Genomic DNA, 21,026 nt, shown 5'->3' with positions numbered 1-21,026 from the left:
CTAGAAGTAGAGGGTCTATATTAACATTTATGTTTCAAACAAGTCAGAAGTCACCGACCGCAAGCCAGGCCCACCGCCGGTAACCGCCATTTTGCCCAGGCGCGTGTCATGTCATGCGCAGTAAAGAATGGAGGCGCCATCTTCTACGAATGTTTCAGCCCCTGCAGATTGCTCAGTTTCCGCGTCAAGGAGAACAAAGCTGAGATGTTTCAATTTCACTCGCAGCTGGCCACGGAACAATATTGCTCACCAGAATGCCAACCCTCGCACAGCTCGACATATTATGATCAAGAATTGGGTGCAACACTTTTTCAAATAGCTTGGTACAGCTTCACTAAAGGAACTTGTTGCCTCACGAAATGACGATCGCAAAAGTTTTAGAAGCGTCTAATACGAGTGCATTTACTAAAATTTGTCGCACGCTGCAATCGCTTTCTTTCTTCTTTCTCCTACGAAACCGCTGGAAGCTAAGCACGGAGAAATGTCATGGGAGCAAAAGGTATGTCACGCGCGCCTCGTGACTTTAAGCACTTTCGCTTTGCTTCGAACGGGAGAGTTTTCAGTGCCATCAGCACGCACAAACGGACACGTCACGTGCTACCGTGGCGGCCCCAGTTACTCCCGAGCGAGCCATGTTCAAACCAGCCGATGGCGTGATAGTTGGACCAATGACGCTATTATTTTTCAGTATATTGCATAATTTTCGATATAAGAGAAATCGATTGTCGGCTGACCTTTAGAATTTAAATTCCAGGACCCCTGCTATACGCTACAATATTTGGCTCGCGTGTTGTCGGGAGCCTACTACCGATTGCTGGCGTTTTTCTGGCCATGCTCAAATAGGTGCTGCAGGGCCGCTATAAGTGATGCGCAAGCGTTGCGTTTCATTGCATTTAGCAGCCATCCATGCAATGCCGTTTTCCGGTTGCATAGACGTGGCGTGATTAATCTCCTCTCTGGCACTTATCAACGTATCAGCGCTATAATTGTATCAAGGAGGTTAATGAAATATAACTGGAATTTGGGTGCGAGGCCATTCATCCCGTGCTCAAATTTCTGCACGTCATAGTGCTCGCGATAGTATGTCAGCATTTCCATCGCATCCCTAATTTGCTTGCACTGGACTGTTTTTGTCTTCAGAAAGCACGAGAACATTTTCAGAAAATGTGTGCGTCATTCACAGTCGAGAACTGGTAACGTGCCCAACGCACCATGAGATGTCAAAGATCAAAACAAAGCGACCAGTTTTTAAATGGAGAGATGCTGCGGTCGCCGAGGTGAGCGGACGCATCCACTTCGGCTCCGTCTTTTGCGAATGTTTCCGCAGCGTTTTTGTCGCTGTGTGGTGCATATTTGAGACCATCCGATCCATAAAAAAGACAGAATTCGGCAGGTATTTAACTTTGAGGTGGGTCACTGCTTTTCTGGACATTATCTCAACTTTTTTGCTGCCGCCGCGTTGGCCAAGCGCTAGGCACAGCGTCTGGCATTCCTACGGGGCGGGACTCGCGCGTCCGGCATGGCAGCTATGCAAGTAGAAGAGAAAGTGCTGTCGGCATGCGAATTTACTGAAGATCTAGGAAGGCGGACGGTGTCCAACTGAAAATCAAGACATCTGATGAAGCCTGCACCAGGTGATGACCGTTTACAAGGCGAGCTGGCTGAACTATGGGGCACAGATTGACGACGCAGAGGCTTCGCAATTAAGCAACGCATTCTGAAGGCATCGCGAATGCCACCGATGCCAGAAGAGCACATAAAGATAGTAATTCGCCCACGAGGTGGATTGAATTTGGAGAAAGTCGGTTCTACAACTGTGGGCAAGGCTATCGTCGAGGTGTCAGGCTTCACTACTGAGCAGATTAAATAACACGTTATTTGTCCCAACTTCAGACAAAATATCTTGGTGGCTAGTACGCCAGAAAGGAGCAACGCCGAATGCTATGTCATAATCAGGTCAGTAAGAGTGGCGGACAAAGATATTGAAGTCAGTGCATACGATACTGCCCTACGTGCAAAGGGGTCATTCATCATGTGGACATTATGAAAGGACCTGCTGCACTCTAGCGGAACATCGTTAATGATCGCAATTCACTGGCTCTGACTGTCAAAAGAATCAAGAATTCCGGCTCGGCTTAAGAGTCCCCTATTTTGTAAGGCATGGGCCAATATTGGTCTGTTGTTACTTGTACCGCAAGCAAGTCGACGTATGCTACGTGTGTGGGGAGCTTGGACACCGGGGCGGATGTCTGTCCTGCGCCCGATTGCCTTGAATGTCGGGGATGCGGAGCTCGGAATCCTGTAGAGGACCATAACTGTGAGCCTTGTTGCAAGCTTTGTGGAGGTCGACACCTTACGGCGGATGAACAAAGCATACAACGGTACCAGGTTCCCTACGTCGTGCGTGTTCACCGACAGGAGCAAGCCAGGGTGGAACAAGCAGCGGAACACGAAGCAGTCGAGGCGGCGCAGCTGTCAAGCGTCTCTCAACGCTCTGGGAGGCGCTCGCGCGCTGGGAGTCAATCGAAGTCGGGACGATGGTCATCGTATGGGAGTCCATCCTCAAGGAATTGCTCTGTGTCTATTAGTGGAGGCGGGAGTGCAGCTGGAAGGTGGACCACCTGGGCTGACAAGGTCAAGGGTGGATTGGCCGAACACGTGAGCAGAGCCAAGAACATGTGGGTTGTAATCGGGATGAGGACAGTCCTATCGCACAATTGGAGAAAGAAAATCATAGCTTAAAAACAGGCATTGAATGGCTTGTAAAAGAGATAGCTGAACTTTAGACAAGTTTGCAGTCCGGTAACAGCACTAGTGAGGGTAGCAAACCTGATAGCCTCGTTGAGGTACCAAGGTCTGCGGAGGTTCCTAAAGAGAACGTGGCTGACGAGAAGACACCGGCTCCGAAAAAGAGGGCGCTCTTGATTGCGCGGGTCCAGGCCAAAGTTGGTTTTGAGCTTAAAAATGGATGGCGACATTGCAGAAAAGTATGAATCAGATCATTATTAGATTGGAGCGGATAGAAAAGAAAGAAAATATCATGGATCAAAGATTAGGTAAAATTTATTTATTTATTTATTTATTTATTTATTTATTTATTTATTTATTTATTTATTTATTTATTTATTTATTTACAGGACTTCTGCTGGCTTCAGAGTGAAGCCATAAGCAGGAGTGGGTAACATATAAATATAGCACACTGAACATTTTCACAATATATTACGCACAGAGAATGACACGAACACACAGGTTTTAACGCGGTAAAAAGAAAAATATACAGTTCATGACATTCAATTGTGCATAGCATTCCTATATAAGTTTGTACTCACATCACTTGTGTACTAACATCGCAACGTCACAAAACAAAGAGTACAAATATGGCAGGAAAACATGCTATAAGTTTTTTAGCTCCGATAAGAATGACGCCACTGTCGCCGCCTCCACAATCCCACTAGGGAGGCGATTCCACTCGAGTACAGTTCGTGGGAAAAAAGAGCCCATGTACGAGTTCGTTCTGCAAGAAAATTCCTGTAATTTTTTTGAGTGGTCCGCCCGCGTGGGTAGTCGCACGACTTTTTCTATATACGCACTTGAATCAATGCCAAGCTTATTGTGATAGAGCAGGTACATATATTTTAGTCTTTTGCGATATCACCGCAAATGTAAAGCTTCCAAGTTCGCTGTCTGAAGCAAAGCAGTGACTGACGTTAGGCGATTGTATGAGCGAAAGATAAATCGAGCAGATTTTCTTTGTAGGTTTTCTAGTTTATCAATATTTTTCTTTGTGTATGGGTCCCAGACCATGCAGGCATATTCCAAAAGAAGACGAATGTAGGTTTTATATGCTATTTGTTTTATTTCTTGCGTTGACTGTCGTAACGATCTTCTGAGATACCCAAGCTTTTTCATGGCTTTCTTTTCTAGAAAAGTGATATATTCATTCTACCGGAGGTCTGAAGTGATTATTAAATCTAAGTATTTATAACGATTTACAGCACTAAGACAGCGACCATTTATTGAATACTGAGTAATTGAAGTATATCTTAACGAAACGGTCGTTCCTGCTATGAAGCGGGAGTGCTTTCAGCCGGTGGTCCAGCAGGACAAGTCCCCTAGTGGAATTAAAATCAACATGAGTAAGCCAAATTTAGATAGCCAAGATGGCGGCTTCATTAAATAGTTCGTTTAGTATTTGGCAGTGGAATTGTAGAGGGTTCAATCACAAGAAGGCGTCCCTGCAGCAGTTTATTAGAACGGGCAATGTGAAACCTCAGGTTACCATGTTGCAGGAAACTCTGACATACAGCGTAACGTTAACCGGTTTCCAAGCGGAGGTTAAAGATAATGAAAAGGGCAGAGGGCTCGCAACACTCATCAGCAGAAGGTTGAAGTATGTTGGGCATGATCTTCACATAGCGGATTGCAGGATTGAATATATTATGGTCGAGGTGATTTTAGGTCGGCAAGGAGCAAGTCAGAAGCGCGTTTACCTGCTTAACTTCTACAGAAGCCCCAGCGACAGAAAATAGAGTTTCAAAATTCTCTTGAGCAAGGCAACCAATTTCGCTAAGGATGCACCGTTGCTCATTGGAGGGGGCTTTAATGATCCCTATCATGTGTGGAAGTATGCCTATAGCACAACCAAAGGCGAGAGACTATGGCAACAGGCCCTAGACTTAAATTTATCTCTCATTAGAGACCTTTCGTATCCCACTCGTTGCGGCACGTCGAAAGTTAGAGATTCGACAGCAGATCTTACTTTCGTTCGTGGGGTGGCAGATTCGTCCTGATCAAATTCAAATATAGATTTCGGCAGCGATCATTACATACATATGATTACTTTAGAGGTGGCTCCTAAAAAGTAGCGAACATTTAGGCTGGTTGACTGGGATGCATTTAGGAAACAAAGATCAGGGGAACGAGTAGACTTTAGAACAGTGGACAAGTTAGCTGAAGAGTGATGTTGAGGCAACCACTAAGGAACTTAAAACAGCTGTGGACATAAATCAAACGGATAGTCATCTGGCACATTTGTTGAAAGCGAAGCAGTCACTGTTGGCGAGATGGAAGGGTCAGCGCTTGAACAGAAGGCTTAGAAAGCGTATAGCAATGTTTAATAAAGAAATTGAAGACCACTGATGGGTATTGTGCAAGCAACTATGGGATGAAGTATGCAATTTGGTGGATGGTGGTATTAAAAAGAAGGGGAGGGGCGCCTGGAATTTACTCAGGCATTTACAGGATGGCACCAATTCTAAGCCTAATAAGAGGACAGTGATAGATAAGCTGGTCCATGAGGCATGCCAAAACTCATCAGAGGAAGAGGTGCTGAAGAATTTGGCTGAGAGATACCTTCTACTGCAAACCCGCCAGAATACATCTGATGTCCGTTTGAAATATAGTGGGGATGAGAATATATTTATGGATAAGGTATTTACTGAAAGTGATATAAAGATGACACTGCAGGATCTTAATAGTCATTGGCATGAGGGCCGGATGGCATTTCTAATAAAATGCTAAGAAATTTAGATGAGGGGTCTATTGAATTCCTTACGCGGGAGATAAATAGCCGATGGAAGGAAGGATCTTTTCCAGAAAAGTGGAAACTTGCGACTACTGTTCTCATACCGAAACCGGGCAAGCGAGTAGGGCTGGGAAATCTCAGACCAATTTCGCGAACATCGTTTTTGGGGAGTGTCGCTGAGCATGTCATTTTAATATAGGCTAGCGCGTTATGTTGAGGACAATGGGGTCTTTTTGCACTTGATGATTGCTTTTCGTCCCGGCCTCTCGACTCAAGATGGTGTGCTTAGGATTAAGCATCACCTACTTGATCGGCAGACAAGAGATACTAAGGTACTACTTGGACTTGATGTGGAAAAAGCTTTCGACGATCTCCGACACTCCTTTATCCTACAGGTGCTGTCAGACTTGAATCTGGGCAACAGCTTTTTTTTGTTAAGGTTTTTCATGAGGATAGAAGTACATGTCTCAGGTTGGGGCAGTTCAAGTCTTCAGTCTTGAAATTTGGTTGTCGTGGTACACCACAAGAGTCCGTACTCTCGCCAATGTTGTTCAATCTGGTGATGTCAAAGCTAGCTAACGTGCTGGACACTGTCGAGGGTATTGGCTATAGTATCTACGTGGACGACGTCACAGTATGATGTGTCGGCGGTAGTGACGGAGAGCTTGAGGCTAGGCTGCAGGAGGTGGCAACGCTTACGGAAAACTGTTTGGCTCGTATGGGACTCAAGTGCTCCTCTGAAAAGTCGGAGTTGTTAATCTTCAAATCTAAGAAGTTGGGTCGTAGGCCGAGGAATTGGGTACCGGAGGTTGAGACTTGCACCACAGTTTGTACTAGCAATGGGTCATTGGTACCAAAAGTTTATGCAATTAGGGTCCTTGGTTTTTTAATTGAAGCAAATGGATTGAATAATATATCTATTCAGTGTATTACCAAGAAGACACAGGATGCCATAAGACTTATGTGAAGGATCTCTAACAGGCATAGAGGATTAGGAAAAGAAGGTGCGATGCACTTAGTTCACGCATTTATTTTGTGCCATTTTTCGTACGTAGCTGCTATACTGAATTGGAAAAAAAGGGGGAGAAAGGCAAATTCGGAAGCTTTATTATAAAAGCCGTTAAGGCGGCGTTTGGTTTGCCTGTGAGTACGTCAAAAGATATGTTGTTGCGGTGGGGTTTGCATAATACTCTTGATGAAATTGCCGAAGCTCAGCGTATAGCGCAGAGAGAGTGGTGGCTGGGTACGCCAGCTGGTAGGTATATCTTACAGTCAATCGGAGAATCGGTGGCGACTCGCGATTGTGCGCGCCTGTACGAGTTAACCGTGAACATCAGGGCTAATATTGCGGTTCGTCCGTTTCCGCGAAACGTGCACCTTGTGGATAATATGGGGAGGCGAATGGCGAGAGCTAGGACTTTGTTGCGCGAGGCAAAAAATCAGGAGAAAGAGTCTGCGTTTGTGGACGCAGCATGGATTAACGGGAAAGATGCTTACTCGGCTGTTGTGTTAGATGGGAAAGGGAGCGCTCGAAGTGCCGCTTCCGTTTATACGAAAGATCCGCGGGTCGCTCAGCAGGTGGCTATTGCCCTAGAACTCATTGATTTGGAAAGAGTTTTAGTATTTAGTGACTCTCGCTCTACAATTAAAGCCTTCTCGAGAGGAGTTATTAGCGAATCGGCTTACAGACTGCAGCAGGGTAAGGACAACACTCCGCATACCATTACTTGGTTTCAGGTGCACATGGGGTGAGAGGAGGGAGCCCCACGTGACCTCAACGAGGTGGCGCACAGGGAGGCACGAGGATTAGTGTGCCATGCAATCCCTGAGGCGGCTGAATCTCCCGCTCCGGAGTTTAGGGATCAGCTGTTGACGTACATCGATATAACCAAACAATATTACTTAGAGCGCAGGGAATTCCCCTTGCCACATTCTAGACTTAACGGGCCACAGGCGGTTACATTAAGACTTCTTCAGACACAGACGTAACCCAACCTGGTCGCCATGAATAAAATCAATCCGGACTGCGGGGTTTCGATTTATTGTAGTAAGTGTGGGGGCTTGCTCGATTTTGAACACATGCTCTGGCACTGCTCGGCAATGGCCGGTACGGCTTCTCACGGTGAACAGTGGTGGCAGCAAATGCTGCACAGTGATGCTCTGACGGACCAACTCAGGGCTGTCCAGAGGGCCCGTGTGTCGACAGAGGAGCTTGGCCTCTCTGTCCCGACGTGGGAGCAGCCAGCATCAATCCAGGACTAATCCTCGGGACTTTAATAAAGTTCTCCATACCATACCATACCATACCATACCATACCATACCATACCATACCATACCATACCATACCATACCAGTTTTTAAATCACTAACAATCTCAACGGCTGCAGTTATATGAGTTGGGAAAAGATGCTCGGAAAAGCAGCTTTTGATTGAGCCTGGCGTGTCTGGAGGCAGTCTGCAATCACGTTTTGCTATCACAATAAAATAGTAAAAAATCAATCTACTGCTTATCGACCTCATAATTGCACACTTTATTGATAGATTGCAAATATCACTATTCTTTTGGCCAACATTGACATCTTTCCTCCCTAAATTATCGGTGCTTTCTCTCGTAGTCATCGGGGAATACTCATCGACAAACCACCTAAAATGCCCGGAGTGAACGAAGAAAAAAAAATAGTGTATGCTGAATACTGATACTTAAAACTTCATTGTAAAACAAGTATTGTAAGTCACGCAAGCTCGCACCGTCTTCGCACTGAAGCACTCGCACGCTAACGCTGCCCAGGACTACGTCGACCCTGAACCACGGCGTATCAGTGAACACGCCGCTATTGTTAATGTCCTGCTCGCGAGACAAAGCACCGTCGGGGAAGGAAACGCGATAACGTGGAAGCCCTCCATTCTTGGGGCCGTAAATGCATGCAGACGCGACCGGTGTTGTGCGCTTCCTACCATTGCATGAAGTCGCAATGGGAGGTGGACGCTCACTACAACGCCCACTCTTATGCTAAAAAAGGCAGGCCCGCGAATGCGGATTATTGAAGCGTGACGTAATTATGGCACGTATTACGGTGTTGCGAACAATACTTGTCTGGGAGGTCGCAGAAGTAAATAGGTGAAATGAGTTATATGGGGTGTGAGTGGCCATTCTGCCTTGACAAATCACGTGGTGTTCTATTGTTCACGCTAATGGCGCGAACCACTAAAAGACATACGACAAACCCGAGCGTACAGATGGCATCCGACAACGGCAATTCCCTGGCCACTGGATATCCTGGCCGCCTTCGATACCCACGGTTCCCAATGTAATGCCACCGTCAGTCTTCTCTCCTCTTTTGTCTAACTGTTTATGGGGTACTTCTACGCTTCGCGCAATGCTGCACTCAACTCGCGACAATACTTGGGTTTCTCTCGTGCGAAGAGGGTGAAGCCGAGAGGAGGCGCCACATTCTCCCCCTCATTGTTGGAGACAGCATTTCTCTATCCCACCGCTCTGTCACGTATGCAGAATGAGCACCCCCCTCCCCCCTCTAACGACGACGTTGCGCCCTCCTTACCGCATCACGATAATGAGTTCTTCCAAGACATTAGGCCCGGCGACAAAAAGGCGGTTTCATTGGCCCGCCGCGGTCGCCGCGCCTGCCCCGCTCGGCTGCCTTCCACCGCGTGAATGATGGAGTGCATCTGGACGCTCGATATGGCGTCGTCGTCGTCCACGTCTTCTAGCGCTTTTTTTTTTTTGCCCAGGCGCACCACCATCATCCACTGTTGGCGATTGACGCGCCACCGGAAGTCGAGACGGACGAATGGTGATTACTTCCGACGCTTTCCTCGTTCTGCGCCAACACGCGACGCACAAACGCACGCGTTCGCACGCGCCTGTTCAGACGGCAGCAAACACGGTGGATGCTCCGGTCACGCTGGACTTCACTTCAATTTTCCTTCCTATTTCCCGGGATGTTTCTTACTGTCTCTCCTCTTCGGTCACTCGCCCTCTTTTATCGTGTGTTTCAGCTATGTACGCACATCTTGCTTGTTGCGCGCTTATAGGGGCTTCTCGTGACGAGATTGGAAAGAGCTTTCTCTCCGCCGAACTACGCGCTGTCAGTTCGAAGCGCCACTTTTCTGCGTGACGAATTGAAAGAATCGGCGGAAGAGAGCGAAAGAGATTGACTTTATGGAAAGCGGAGCGCGAGAGGCAAGTGAGGAGAAGGAGGAATATGTTGTTTCTTGCTGGCAGAACTAGCTTTGCGAGAAATGAGGTGAATGAGAGTGCAAGCAGTACTCACCGTGTACACATGCAGAGCGCCTGTAGTAAGGAAATGGGGGGCGAGAAAGCATAAGGGAAAGAAGTGAACAAGGGAATGGACGCTTCCAGTCGCAGACTCGCTGCGCTGCCATCTCTCTGGACCGGAAGTGAAAACTGCTCTCGAGGAAGATGAGCGATGAGACGACGTAGCGAAAGGTCGGTGTTCGTGCCCGACAGCCGGCGCAGCGTTTGATCAGCCGGCGCTCGAATATTATTATGCCGGCGGCGGCGGCGACCGGATTGAAATATCGTTCTCCGGGAGAAGACTATGTGAGGAAAAGAGGGAAAAGAATCGAGCCCGTGCTTTCTCTAATTATGTTCGAGCCGTATTTAGAGAGAGGCAATGAAGTTTGTTATGCTCCTGAGGGGTGGCTCTCAAATCCCCCCGGAACTTGGTGAATGTGCGTCCGCAAGGGAGCATGGATTCACATTTACTCCCTTTCATTGGCTACGCGTAACTTCAGTTTTTTATTTATTTCCTTATATATGGTGCACGGTATAGATACGTAATTGGGCTCGGCGAATAATCCGTGCTTTGGTGGGCGTTTTCATTAGCTTCGAGCCTCTGTGTGTGTTTTTGATTTATTTATTGATTGATATGTGGGTTTTAACGTCCCAAAACCACCATATCATTATGAGAGGCGTCGTAGTGGAGCACTCCGGAAATTTCGACCACCTGAGGTTCTTCAACGTTCATCCAAATCTGAGCACACGGGCCTACAGCATTTCCGCCTCCATCGGAAATGCAGCCGCCGCAGCCGTGATTCGATCCTGCGACCTGCGGGTCAGCAGCCGAGACCACCACGGCGGGGCCTGTGTTAGTTTTTAGTCATTAGTTGTCTACAAAACGTTAGCGCTTTTATGTACCGCCAGCTACTTCTTTTCAGGAAAATAACACAATACGGAAAAATTGCAGCTATGGAAAAATACATAATAAAGCATCTACGGTGCGTTCGTGTAGCACATGACGTCTATTTTAATGTAGTGCACGAGATGTTTTCATTGACTACCTTCCAAATTGCCAAGCAGTAGCAACCGGCCACTTGGCTACTTTAGCTTGATTTGTTTCTTTATAACACCCAGAAACCAGCTTACCACGTTTCCCAGTTTTTTTTACACTCGTCGTCTCTGGGATTTTTGTTTTTCCTTTGGCGATTCTTGTATCAACAACCATGACGTGAGCTAATATCCGGAGCTTAACTATTTTACTCAAAGTAGGCCACGTGAGAGCCATTACCCATTACCGAGGTCCGAAATTATTTTCTGCGTATAATCTTCCAGCTTAACGTAGCGAATATTAGCGCGACGCATTCAGTTCAGTTAGACGGATTACGTTAAGTCACATCGCCAATGTGCGCATAACTGCATCGGTTGATCGTATTTTAAGTCTTCAAAAGCTTAGGCTACTTAATTTGTAATTATCTACGCATGTTACTAAACGCTGTTAGTGAAAAGCCTTGAGGCCTCGACGTTCACCATCACCGTTTGCCGGCGTCCGCTCTTAAATAATCATCTCTCAGTCCAAATATAATCGGTTGATCTAAGTTCTATATATTCAATACATGTCGAGTTCAAAGAACAGGAGAAAGCCTGCTACCAATGAGAAGCCTAACGACCAAAATTTTACGAATTAAATTTGATTTTCTTCACGTGATAAGCCCGCAGGAAAAAAAGTTTCACCCAGGTTGACAAAGGCCAATCTCATCAAAATTCACAATATCATTTGTGTAGCACAAGTTGTTTTTTTAGAATTAAGCATTTTGTGGGTGCATCAAGAACTTCAGTTTCTTTTTTTTTATTAGCGTACGTTGATTTACACGAAAGTTTCGAAATAAAGGGTATAACAGTGCCTCGGAGTGCACGTTACGCCAAAACTTAAGTAGCACATTCATATTGAACACACAATATCTAAGGCAAGTAAAATGTTGTTTACATTCGCAGAAATCGTAAATCAGCTTCGAAAGATGTCAAAAGAACACTGTACTATTTACATGTTTGATCTGTCCCGAATTACGCCTCTCTGATTTCGGAACGTCACCAGGACAAGCAATAAGAAACTTCAATATCACAGTGCACGATTCGTCTCCGTGAATACAACCCTTTTCAAAGTGTCACTGAATTAAATGCATTGCTTGGCTAGGACACTTCATCAACAAGAACACAAAACCAATGACCCAAATGTTTCCACCATATCTTTATAATCAAACAGGCATTCACAACCGCACATACATGTCAGGACTATCCTTTGTTTGGACTAGGCACGACCACTCCAAAGACGTACACACATATAGTTGAAACACAATTTTTTTTTGCCCCACAAGCTTTACCCTATTGAAACTTGTTACCCGTAGACTAAGTTTTTGTATCTGATAATCATAATTTTATTCCCGATTGTGTCTACAATACTATATATTTGGCCTAGTTTTTCTTTTCATACTTCTACAGAATTTTTCCGCCGTATTTTGTATAAACAAAGAGGCATTGATATTGACATCAGCACCTAGGGGTCAGAAGTATTTTATGTTTTTGCCACGCACGACCCCTCCAAAGAAGCACACGCACTTAGTTGTAACAAAAATAATTTTTGAGGGTATTTCATCAACTGAACATAGCTGGAACTTGTTACCTGAAGACCACGTTTATGTATTTCATAATCATAATGTTTTTTTTTTCCAATTTGGTTTACACTAATGTATTATTGTCCTAGTTTTTGTTCAAGCTTTTTGTTACCTTTGAACATGCTAGCCGATTGTACTTTTTATTTTCATCTTGTTTACCTTGATGTTAGCCTTGCTTTATATATTTTTATTGCTTGTCGCTGTAATACATGTAGCATATGGTACCAAAGATGTGTCTCCTGCGATGATGCCTTCGAGACAACACAGATATTCCGTATATAAATAAATAAATAAATAAATAAATAAATAAATAAATAAATAAATAAATAAATAAACGTCAGCAAATATCAAAGTTCTGCAATATAATATGTCGTGGAAACAAAATATCTCATTAGAAAGTATATTCCGGAAATTCGCAACTTATAAAAACTTATAAATAATTTGAAACGCGCTCTTCACGAGGTTCTGAATAAATATTCAGATAAAAATCACTTCTGGGACAGCTCAATATCTTTGTTTGCGGGCACTTTATTCTGTCAAGCAAAGCCGTATGTTTCCATATTCATTCGCGAAATGTCCAAGAGGTACTACGACGCTTGAGAAAAAGCTCCGGTTGTTTTGCTGGCTGTCAATGTGTTGCCGTGGCGTTATCCTAAAACTTCATTGTTTGAATTGCGCCAATTATGGCGCATGCATCAAGGCTTTCAGTGAATTAAAAAATAAACGTGGGAGCGGGAATCCGTCAATACGTTCTGTTTACCGCGTTCGCATATGTCGTGAACAGAGATAATCCATGAGTGAATGTCCACATAGCGAAAGCATTCCAGTGAAACTTTCAAAGAATAAATTGGATTTTGTCATGTTTCTGATTAAGCATGAAACTCAGACAGAAAGTAATGAAGGCCCGGATTATAATTTTCTAGCTCATTTTTTTTATGAGCGTACCCTTTGAATGTTTACATTTCAGCTATAGTTAAAACACCCTCAGGCACCAGCATTTTTCACAATATAGGAGTCATGTCTTCCTCTATTGTAGCGTAGGCTCGTAATTGTGATTAGCCAAGCCGAACACAGGCTAAATCGTGTATCCAACCTAATTCTTTTCCGGCCGACCAGCTTTATCACTTTCTTGTAATAATCTCTTCAGTGTATAAGCTCTCCCAAATGGGAAGCTATACGACACACACCCCTCCGCTTCCCGCCCCCCCCCCTCTCAGCGTTCTGACGCAATGGCGCACATAGCGCGACATGATAAAGTTGGCTAATGCGTACATGGACAAGAGGGCACACCCACGACTGGGTGCATTCGTTAGAACCTAGCAATATATACTTTCGCGGTCTATAAGAAAAAGGTTTCTGTGATCAGTCAGCTTCGTCTTGGGTGCTGCGTTAATTTCCAACTACGTTTCATTAACTCGCTGAGTCATACCTTTAGCGGCGTAATGTTTAACCCTGTGCTTCAGTGAAGCAATGTGTAATGAAGCATGTCAACGTGCACATAAACGTTTACGCTTCACGTATCCTCTTCAGTTCTGACGTTAGCATTCATCGAGCCTATAACGAGTGGCACAGCAGTGTGAAGCATGGAGTATTCACTCCTTAGTTCGGTTCTGCGTGTTTGCCGTTGCGCGTGTATATGTGTACAATGTCTCGTATACTCTGCGCTGTAGCGTTGGACTGTAGCTGGCGTTTAGCGTTATGTATAGGTAAAGGTGCTATAGAGGTCGTAACTGATCGCGTAGCGAAAGAAGTATTTGACACAGGGCAAGGGAAGGGACGAGAAAGCACTTTTCTCTAGTCCTGTGTCAAATATTTCTTGCGCTGCGTAATCACTTATCAATTACCAACACGCCCAACTTCATACTCTTGCCAACTATAGAGATCGGTTGACTATAACTATCAGCAGACCATACAGTAGACTATAACGCAATGGCATTCAATCATCCATGCATAGATCCAAATACACAGAGCATTCAGAGCGCCAGCTTTCTCGTGAAGATCTGTTAAGGTGAACCCAAGCAGTGAAACAAGTTGAATGGCACGTGCTTGATCCAGGCCACCGTTGTAGCATTTCGATGGGGACGAAATGCGGGGGGGGGGGGGGGGGTGTTTAGATTTAGGTGCACGTTAAAGAACCGCATGCAAGTGGTCGAAACGACCAAAGCCGTGGCCGGAGCACTCAACTATGACGGTTCTCACAATAATATCGTAATTTTGAAAGGTAAAGCTCAAAAAGCTAGAGCTATAGTCTTCAACTACAGCGTTTATCACACCTATATCATCGTTTGGCACTTAATTAACCGCAAATTTTTTTTCGCGGTCTTAATTTATGTTATTAAGCGTGCACGATGCTGTTGGAGATGTTCAATGTCTAACCAGTGCATCGCGTTCCACAATATTTGGTCATCCTAAAGGGGCCCTGCAACACTTTGGTTGAGCATGGTCAAAAAACGCTGCTGATAGCTAGTAGAGGCATCCGAGAACACGCGAGTCAATTGTTATAACGCAGCACGTGGTCTGGAATTTGCAATAAATTACGAAAGTCAGCCAAAAATTGCTTTTTCATCCCTCGACACATCATGGAATATGCCCAGAAATAAACGTATTTGAACATGGCACCCTCGGTTGTTACAGAAAATGCCGCGAGAGGCCGTCACTTGTCCGCGCGTGCGCGCGATCGCACTGAAAAAGCCCCGTATTTGATGGGAGAAAAAAGTGCTCAAGGTCATGACGCAAGCGTGACGTTTTTTGTTTGCCTCTCCCATCCCTCCCTGTTTAGCTTCCAGAGCTTTCGCCGGGACGAGAGAAAGGAGAATGCGATTGCAGCGTGTGACAAATCATTGTAACTCCGCTCGTACTGAACAGATTCTTAAAATTTTTGCAGCGTTGAATTTGTGGGGTAATACGCTTTTCCAGTGAATTAGCTCCATGGTTTCTCAAAAAAAGTGTTACAGGGCCCCTATAAATGAGTTAGAGATCTGAATATGAAATCGAGGCAACCAGCACAAGCTTTAAATTAGAAGAATATGGTGCGTGACTAGTTAGTATATAAATGTGAGAAAAAAAAAATCGGCAAATCCCACGTACCTGGGAATCAACTTTATGTGAAACACGCGGAGGGAAGGTGACCGTGTTGCACTTTTTTTAAGCGACGCGTCATTAAATGACGCTAAATATATGTACAAATGTTGCACGCAGAGACATAAGTTGAAGAGTTGCAGATGTTTATATAACCAATTTTCCACTTGCACAACGATGTCACCTGAAAATGTGTTTTAGCAGCACCAGAAGCTGGTATGAAGCGCTGATGCTCGCGAAGATGCTGGCCCTTGACAGTGCTACCTAAATCAATTTCAGCACATGGCACGTCACCACAATTGACGGTAACCCGACGTGACGGCTGTATGAAAGGAGTACATATGTAATGTTTATAAATTTGGGTAGGCAGCACTGCAACCACTATTGACGTTTCACGAAGATTAGCGTCTATTTGAAAAGTAGTTTCGAGACCTGACGTAGCTCTGTGGTAGAATACTTGACTGCCACGCAGAATGCTTGGGCTCGATTCCTGCTGGGATCATGAAATTTATTATTCGCATTCGTCGGGTGGCCAGCGCTATGTCAGGTTTCCCTAATACTGACATTTATGCTATGCCTTCGTTGGGTCCACGCTACCGATGTAGGGTATTGCTTAACGCTCACGCATTAAAATTACCCATGTGTGTTCTCGTCGTTCCTGGGTAGATACTTAAGTGTTTATCACCTGTGGCACATACCCGCTTACCAGCGGCACATACCCACCCATGAGTATGTGCCACTGTCTGACGGGAACTGTTTGACGAGGTACACGACAGGATTGTGACAATATTCATGTGTTCACCAGCGCGTCATATTCGTCAAGCTATCTTACCCTCCCATGTCAATTTCGGTTCACGCCAAGTTAAAGGGGTGACCATGAGAGCACCCAAACGTAAGCGGATAGATAGATAGATAGATAGATAGATAGATAGATAGATAGATAGATAGATAGATAGATAGATAGATAGATAGATAGATAGATAGATAGATAGATAGATACGCTCAAAGTCGCCGAAGTTCGCTAAGAAATGCTTCGCATTTAAAAAATCAACTATTCAGGATCTTCGTTCTTGACGAAACCTCAGATACTCTGACTCGAGAATCAGTGCCAGCGTTTATTATGAAAAAAATGGAAAGAAAGGCGAATCGTGTATAAATTATACGTCTGTTGTCTTGCACATGTGCGGGATTGAATTTTGCACTTCTTTGCTGGATTAAAAATGGCTCTGTGATGCCCTCGTGTTTCGACGTGGTTATTAGGTGAGACAGCGCTCTTTTCACATATGTGCTGCTGCTTATATATATTTTTCTTTCTTTTTTCTTGCGAATAAAATCAGTCGCGAAGGGCCCTCTTTTTATATGCTTCGTCTCTTTTTTTTTTTTTGGTCGGGCTTTGGCATCTAAAGTTTTCCTCAGGCTGTCATTCATCAACTATAGTTGATTATTTACTAAAAGTGTGATTAAGCCCACCTCGGGGGATCAGTAACTAGGGTGCTGAGCTGCTGATCGATGGTCGCGGGTTCGATTCCGGCCAGGGCTGTCACATTTTGATGGAGTTGAATTGGTAGGCCCATCGACTGCGCGATCTCAGTGCCATTAAAGAATACGAGATGGCCAAAATTACCGGAGCTCTCCACTACGACATCCCTCATAATCATTTCGTGGTTTTGGGACGTAAAGTCCCACGTATTATTATATTATTAAAAGTACGTTTAACTGATGGTTCAACCTGATTTTATTCATGCGCTCTCTCTCTCTATCTCTTTCTACAGGGGCAAGGCAAATTTCCGCGCTATAGAAAAGCGTATATTGGACAGCATCATTGGCCAGGGTCGTTATGACTGCAGGATCCGGCCCATGGGAATTAACAACACAGGTGGGTATCCAATCTGCTTCGCATAGGACTGTGCGTGTTTCGTTCGCCCGATATTGTTAACCTCGCTACTAATGAGTGCGTCGTCTGCATGTTTATTTTTTTATTGTGTTACAATGCATGAATTGCACTTACTCTAGGGTGTTGCCATGACCCCCTGAAAAAAAGTTTTAAGCTTTAGATTGCTTGTGACATTTTGCCGTGTGCACGAGAAACGATGCATTTAGTTTCTGCATAATTAATTGTTCAGTAATCGCATGCTTGGTTTTTTGCCTCTATTTTTTACCTTATGTATTATAGTTTACGCAAAAGAATTATGCATGCATGATGGTAACACTTAACGTGCTGCCATAATTTTTGACAGTCGTTTTTTTTACCGTCGCATGCTAGATAATATAATACGGTAATGCTATATTTTAATTTATCTTTGTTCTACCAATAATGTATGCGACATCGCTTTAATAATGAATACGCAGCACAGTGGTCCGCTTCGTTCTGAAACGGTGTTGTGTTTTGATACGAAAAAAGCAAGACCGATCACACCATTACGGTAATCTCGTTACATTGGCTTAATGGGGAAGATAACAACGAAAAAAGTTAATCGAACTATTTTTTAACTAGCTCTAGTCGAGAAACATTGAAATTGATCAATATAGGAAGCTTGTCTGCAGGAAGGAAAACCTCTTTTGTTCGAAATAGTAAAGTTCGGCGCAGGTTTGATTGTTATTTTCGTCGTTCCACGTACTTAAAAAAACCTAAGTACACCAGCTTTGCTGCGTTCCACCACTGTCATAAATCCGTCACCTAGTCCAGCAAACGAACGCTTTACCTCACTCTGAGAAGTGTGGCAGCTTGGGCTAGTTGGTATGGCATGACGATAGTTATAGCGCGAGAACAAAACGACGACACCGAGACAAGAAGGACACGAAAGACACGAGCGCTCGTGTCTTTCGTGTCCTTCTCTCTGTGTCGTCGTTTTGTTCTCGCGCGATAACTATATTCAGTCTGAGACGTAGAAAACAAAGGTAATTAAGCGAACGCTGCGAGCAATGGTTTCCGTACTCAGGAAATAAAGACTGTAGGGTGACATTTAGCACTATGGCTTGTTTATTCCATCTGTTCTGGATTATGCGTGTTTCTTCCTGCAAACAAAAATAAAATTAGGTTTTACCTTAAGTACAAAAGAGCAGTTGCTTTCGCATTTATTTATTTATTTATTTATTTATTTATTTATTTATTTATTTATTTATTTATTTATTTATTTATTTATACTGTCAACCCTCACTTGAGGGTCATTACAGAGAGGAAAGCATAGGATATGGAAAGTAAATACAGACATTGATATTTTCAGCAACTTCGAACAATAACACAATAGCATATTCATTGCTCGGCAAAGTAAACATCAAGAGCACATTCAAATTTTTAACGTCAGAATTTTCAACAATATGTCGCGGCAATTTGTTCCACGCTTCTATAACATCAGGGAAAAAAGATTTGCGAAAGACGTCCGTGCGAGCACCGAAGGGGCGAACTGCCGCGTCATGATTGATCCGGCTGCTGAGCTTATGCGGGGGGTGTACGTAAATTGTTCTATCTATTTTTATTTGACCATGCAATATCTGAAAAAATACTTTTAGGCGCTGTTTTTGTCGTCTAATTTCTAGAGATTCCAAACCACTTAGTTTTAACATTTCGGTAACCGAATCAGTCCTTTTATACTTCGAACATATAAATCGCGCGGAAAGTCTCTGAATTCGTTCCAGTTTATCTATTAAATCCTTTTGGTGGGGGCTCCAGGCAGCACAAGCATATTCTAAAGCAGGGCGCACAAATGTTTTATATGCAAGCAGCTTGACGACTTTCGTAGCATTCGGTAATTTAGCACGCAAGAAACGCAGTTTTCTGTAAGAGGCACAGCATACATTCTCGACATGTGCACGCCATTTCAAATCATTCGTAATATGCACTCCCAAATATTTAAATGCACACACCTGCGGTAAATAATAAGGTCCAATGCTGTACGTAAATGGTAAAACGTGTTTCTTGGTAGTTATATGCGTATATGTTGTCTTAGAATAATTTATTTTCATCTCCCATTTATCGCACCATGTTTCAAAATCATCAAGACAATCATTAATTACAATTTGGTCATTCACACACGTCACTGGGGCATAGATTAAACAATCATCAGCAAACAATTTAATTTTTACAGGAGGGTTAACAATGTCAACAACATCATTTATATACACCAAAAACAGCAATGGGCCCAACACGGAGCCTTGGGGCACACCGGAATAAACATCAAGTGATTCAGACTCAAACCCATCAATTCGTACCAACTGCTTGCGGTTCGTTAAGTATGCCTCAATCCACTTCAGGATATTTTCGTTTACGCCTGTTCGTTTGAGCTTGAAGAGCAATTTATACTAAGAATCTGTCTTCTTTTGCACCATGACTGCATTCCTTCTTAATTAATCTTACTTTGCTATTTCTTTTATTTTTCGAAGTATTTTAGTTATCACGACTCTATCTACGCTGATCAGCTGCTGCCCCAAGCCACTCATTTGCTTAGAGAGTTCGGTGAATAAAATAAAATCATATGAATAATTGGAAGTTGAGGGACCGACTTCACGAAACTCATCTTTCGTAATTGCGTTCTCGCAATGGTCAGCCAGCTTCGCGTATATGTCTCACGTCATGGTCAACTTGTCGAAACGTCTGCCCCAATGCACACCCCCATTTAATATTTTCTGTTCACGCTTACAAAAAGAGCCATTTTTTTTCTGCTAGAAGTACAAGCAATTGCGGAGAGATTTTCCCTCTTTTTACTCGCTTTTTTTTTTCTGACTCTCCCATGGCCGTTCACCTGCTCCGACGGGGTTCCGCCGATGGTCCGAGTGGCGCGTGATGCGATTTACGGGTCCTCCGAGTATAACGCCACGCGAGCCCCAGAGACCGAAACGGCCCCGGAGAAACCGTGTCGTTGATTTGATTGGAAAGGACACCGTTCAAATGACTTCTCTCACTCCAGCTCACCATTACAGCCGGGCTCGCGAGTAAAAGCCCGCCGCTACACCGCCCTGTCGCCTCGTCCGCTCCGGTGATCTCTTGCTAATGCCTCGCTGAGGAAAACAGAGGAGGGATGCCGTTCAGGGTTTGGGCCTCCGCGCTGCTGGCCAACTAAGCTGGCTCCGTGGACTCGGTAATTTTCGCCGGGCTCAGCCGCCGGCTGTCCTGTCCCGGATATGTAGGGCATGATGTCTCGGTCACGTAAACAGTGTGCTTGCACTGGACCCACGTGGTGGCAGTGACCATGGAGTATTGTGTAGCGTGGTTTATATAGTTCGCGCCACGGTCGTCGATATTTAGGCGCAGCGCGTCTCGAGGCGAACACGTCGAGTTGAAGGAGTGGGATGTTCCCCTGTTCCGTATACTAAATTGCATAGTTCAGAGGCACTATTGGAGTTAATCAACACCGTATACCAATTGGCTGACTAGAATTGGTCAATATGGCATCGTTAACAGGTTTCGACACGGCCCCAGTACTTGGAGCGCCTACCCAAACGGATAAGCAGCAATAAAGAAATGCCGTCGTTAGCATGGCACATTGATTTGTCACA

The 21,026-nt window shown here is 44.4% G+C and overlaps 1 protein-coding gene across 11 annotated transcripts in view; it reads left to right on the top strand.

Moving 5' to 3' along the window:
• The window catches only part of GluClalpha (glycine receptor alpha 1), a 212,081-nt gene that overhangs the window by 132,585 nt on the left and 58,470 nt on the right, over positions 1-21,026 (top strand). For all 11 annotated transcript variants that reach the window (XM_075893427.1, XM_075893425.1, XM_075893426.1 and 8 more), the window contains one exon: positions 17,306-17,409. In XM_075893427.1, the coding sequence (XP_075749542.1) occupies positions 17,306-17,409 (104 nt within the window). The remainder of the gene's footprint in view (positions 1-17,305; positions 17,410-21,026) is intronic.

This window comes from Rhipicephalus microplus, chromosome 4, assembly GCF_043290135.1.
Source record: "Rhipicephalus microplus isolate Deutch F79 chromosome 4, USDA_Rmic, whole genome shotgun sequence".
Taxonomy (NCBI): domain Eukaryota; kingdom Metazoa; phylum Arthropoda; class Arachnida; order Ixodida; family Ixodidae; genus Rhipicephalus; species Rhipicephalus microplus.
Note: the sequence above shows the minus strand (reverse complement) of the source record. Positions and strands in the feature narration are given on the sequence as shown.